The 4,392-nt window shown below is 35.8% G+C and overlaps 1 protein-coding gene across 1 annotated transcript in view; it reads right to left on the reverse strand.

The window, feature by feature from the left end:
- Positions 1-3,891, reverse strand: part of LOC100948707 (kinetochore protein NDC80 homolog) — a gene marked incomplete at its 3' end in the record, with an annotated part of 27,755 nt that extends 23,864 nt beyond the window's left edge. Inside the window, exons 1-4 of the mRNA XM_012814014.2 lie at positions 3,786-3,891; positions 2,477-2,557; positions 380-500; positions 87-278 (exon numbers count right to left, since the gene is read on the reverse strand). Of these exons, the coding sequence (XP_012669468.1) occupies positions 87-278; positions 380-500; positions 2,477-2,557; positions 3,786-3,886 (495 nt within the window). The remainder of the gene's footprint in view (positions 1-86; positions 279-379; positions 501-2,476; positions 2,558-3,785) is intronic.
- Positions 3,892-4,392: the final 501 nt, after the last annotated feature.

A 4,392-nucleotide genomic window follows, 5' to 3' on the forward strand; every position in this document is an offset into this window, starting at 1 on the left:
CCCAAAATGTGTTATTTTTCTAACCCAAACTCTTTATAAATTTATTGAGTTTGATTCTTTTCTGTGCTCTAATAATGTTGCTAAACTAATGAGAAATATACATACCCAAGGTCTTTAAAGATTCTTGGAACCTCTTCTTCAAACTTTGTGTCAGGAAGTTCATATGAGGGGCACAGGAAGCCATAAAGAAAAGTGAAGATCTTCAGGAAGTCCTTAACAGACGGAGCTTGTAGAGATTTCATGGATACACTGTGTGCATAACCATTTTCTGTAAGAAACTACAGTAATTTTTATGAAACATTAAACATTCCTTAATAGAAACTTACTGGAAGACACCTAACAGAACACACAATTTAGAATATTTCAAAATATAAAGTACCTCACAGAGTTGTCGAATGCACTGCTGAATGAATGTTTTGTCATTAAGTGGCCTTGGGTCCTTAATTTTTTCAGAACTGGAAAATATACCAAGTTGACTATTCCGGGATCCATGTCCACTAGTTATACGGAAACACATTTTTAAAAAGTCAGTGAAAACCATTTCCTTTTGCAGTCAAGTCTAAATTATTTTAAGGCAATTTTATATTTTAACATCAGCTCCAAACATCAAAGTTTAATTTTCATTTTTTTTTAGAGACAGAGTTTCATTTCATTGCCCTCAGTAGAGTACCATGGCATCACAGCTCATGGCAACTTCCAACTCTTGTGCTTAAGTGATTCTCTTGCTTTAGCCTCCTGAGTAGCTGGGACTATAGGCACCCGCCAGAACGCCCAGCTATTTTTTTGTTGTGGTTTGGCCGGGGCCAGGTTTGAACCCGCCACCCTCATTATATGGGGCTGGCACCCTACCCACTGAGCCACAGATGTCACCCCTAATTCTTTCATTCTTATTTAACTAAACAGAATTCTCTTATATAAAGCAGAGAAAAAGAGCAAAAATAAAAAGTAAGAGGTTATACCTGCTAACAAATACAAAATGAGGTGAGGAAAGAAACCTACCTGTTGGCCAGGTGCTGTGGCTCACACCTATAATCCTAGCACTCTGGGAGGCCAACATGGGTGGATTGCCTAAGCTCATAGGTTTAAGACCAGCCTGAGTCAGAGTAAGACCTCATCTCTAAAGAAAAAATAGCTGGGTGTTGTGGCAGACACCTGTAGTCCTAACTACTTGGGAGGCTGAGGCAAGACAGTTGCTGAGCCCAAAAGTTGGCGGTTGCTGTGAGCTATGAGGCCACGGTACTCTACCAGGGGCCACAAATTGAGACTGTCTCAAAAAAAAGAAACCCACCTGTGGTGCTTCACACTGCCCACACACATGCCATACTCTAAGCATGTATATTTCAAGTCCATTAGATTTTCTGTACTAACTATTCTCTAAGTGCATTCAATAATCAAATTCCTTTTACTATTCTATTTATCACCCTATGCTTACTCTCTTACTCCCAATTCTTTCATTTGCCATTATTTCTTGTGGAAAGCTGCCTTTGATATATACTATGTTAAAATAGATTGTGCAGGCTTTTTCTCAGGAACATTTCTGTCATGCAATACCTATACTATGCACCTGACTGATTCACCATAAGTATACATGGTGCTACTTAATGGCTGTAGCATATATACTACATGCCCCCCAAATAAACACTTACTTACTTAAATAATCTTTGTAATGGATCCTTTTGCTCACCTTTGTGGCCCAATTTAGCTAACCATTGTAGCTTATTAAATATTCTCAGAATAATTTTCCTTATTGGACAAAAAAATGAGTTACACAAAAAAATTGCTGTTAATATTTGAACTCTATTCATCAAAACTTCATTTTTCCCTGCAAGCTGTTTGTAAATTCTTTCCTGCTGAGGATTTAAGAGTTCTTTAGTTTGGCCTCTCTTATACAACTACCCTGATTAATAGCTAATTAATTATCTTATTTTTCCAGATCATTTACTAATGTGAAATACAGAATTTTAATCAACTATTCACTTGTAACAATGAAATAGTTAATATTCTGAATTAACAATGAATAGTTAATAGTTCTGAATGTGTTAATATACCTTCTAAAGGAGATATAACTTTAAATTTTTACTTTTTTTTTTTTTTAAGATAGAGTCTCACTTTGTCATCCTTGATAGAGTACTGTAGGATCACAGCTCACAGCAACCTCAAACTCTTGGGCTTATGTAATTCTCTTGCCTCAGCCTCCCCAGTAGCTGGGACTACAGGCACCTGCCACAATGTGTGGTTATTTTTAGAGAGAAGGTTTCGCTCTGGCTCAGGCTTGTCTTGTGAGCTCAAGTAATCCACTTGCCTCAGCCTCCCAAATGCTAGGATTACCGGCGTGAACTAACTACTGTGCTCGGCCAGAAATTTTAACCATTTAAAACAGAGGAAAACTAGACCATATCATGTACATTTTTGTTCTCTGAAGGCATCAATGTATGGCGATAAGAATTCATTTATCAGAACTAATAAAAAATGTCATTACCTTTTACCAAATACAGAAACTTTTCTTTCAGATGTGGGTTTGTTCATACTCAACTTTCCAAAGGCTGTTTTCTCTTTCCTTTAAGAAATGTAGAAAAACAACTCTTTAAAATAAATATAAAAAATATTAGGTCAAGAGAATTTTGGAAATATATTATAATCAGTATTGCTCTTCCCCATTGCTTATAAAATAATTCAAAATCATAACAATTTTTAGCAACAACAGTAGCTGAAATTGTTCTTGGCTTATTATTGTCAAGAGAAAGAAAGGTGTAACAAACAAGTCAAAGAGGTTTGTTATGCAGATTTAAGCCTTTAGCTTGTTCTCAGTAAGAGTTTCTTGTACTTAGATCTCCTCTTTTCAGGTGCAGGACAAAAATTCTATCTATATTACGATTTCAATGACTTTAAAATATGCACATATATGAAAGCCACTTTAAGGAGAAAGAAAACAAATTTAAAATAAATTCAATCATAGGATCATAGCCACATTTAAATTTTTTATTTTAAAACCTCTTCATCAGAATGTGGATGCACTTGACATAAATTATCTAAATTATAGACAAAGAAACATTGACAATGGTGACTTTTTAGCTTCTAATACAGTTCAAAGCCTAAATTTTTAGTGTGAGCAATGTGCAATAGCTCAAAAAATTTCTCTTTTCAAATATTCAGAAGGAAAAATACATAATATTTCAAATTTCTAAAATAAGCAGAGGCATATACTATGTAAACCCAACTAATTTAAGAACAGTTAGTAACATGTAGCTAGATGTTAGAGGATTGCTATAACTCTACAGTGGATAACAAACAGCCTCTCTTAACCAGAAGAAAATCTTTTAATAATGGAAACTATGGTTATGATAGGACATTATTTTGGACACTCTCCCAGTGAATCTTGAGGAAACAGGACAAGTGGTGTTTTGTAGGTTGCTACTACATTACAACTTCTTATCAACCACTCTGATTTGATTGAGAACTTCACTAGTTGGATCTCAGTAAACTGAAAATTACAGCAGAGTACTCAAACAAATAGCTCTAGTATAAAGGAGGATAGCAAGAGTGCTGAAGAATTAACAGTCCTTTTATGGGGTGCCTGGTAAAGCACTTGGATTTGGGAATTTAAGAAACAAATGAGATGACACACAACATCATGCCCACTTTTAGACTTCACTGATCCAAAATTAGGTACCACTGGGAACAGACAGGATTCACCTAAGACATCATTCATATTACGTCTTTGTGTTATCTATTTTAAGATTTCTTTGTTTAAGCATGCTGGTTAGAACCACAAGGAAGACACTTACGTTTGAGGGGTATAGAGGCCTTGTTTATGGAAGTCCTGGGACCTTAAATCCTGCATAGAGAGGCGGCCAGCACCACCAGTGGAAACCGAACTGCGCTTCATGCTTATGACCTACATCCATGAATTCAGTATTAAAAATCTTTTCAGACAAAGATGGTACATTAAGCAACTATTTATCCTCAAATAGAAAGGCAGCCAGATTTCAGTGTTTCTTCAAGATAACCTTTTCCCTGGAATATCTTTATTTGGTCATGTACGCTGAAGTACTAATTTGTAGGAAACATCTGTTTAACTTTGTTTCAAAATATTCAACACACATAAATATTTATTAACTGCCCATCTTGTATAAGAGAGTGTGCTAAGCAATGCACAGATGAAGCACAAAGATGAAGAACCACTACCCCAAGCTCTTTTATTCACCCCAAATATGTTTCTTCCCTTTGGTCTCAGAGAATAGAGCTTGTCCTAATGCCAATCTCTTCTGTTCTATCTTTGACCCGTTGTTTCCCAGTTCATATTCAATTACTGTCCTTTTGTCTTTAATCTCCCCCTTAACAGGGATAAATCATCTGGTCCACAAAATGGTTGATGAGCTGCCTCCATTTCAA

This window comes from Otolemur garnettii, unplaced genomic scaffold (genome assembly GCF_000181295.1).
Source record: "Otolemur garnettii isolate 467f Iridium unplaced genomic scaffold, OtoGar3 scaffold00511, whole genome shotgun sequence".
Taxonomy (NCBI): Eukaryota; Metazoa; Chordata; class Mammalia; order Primates; family Galagidae; genus Otolemur; species Otolemur garnettii.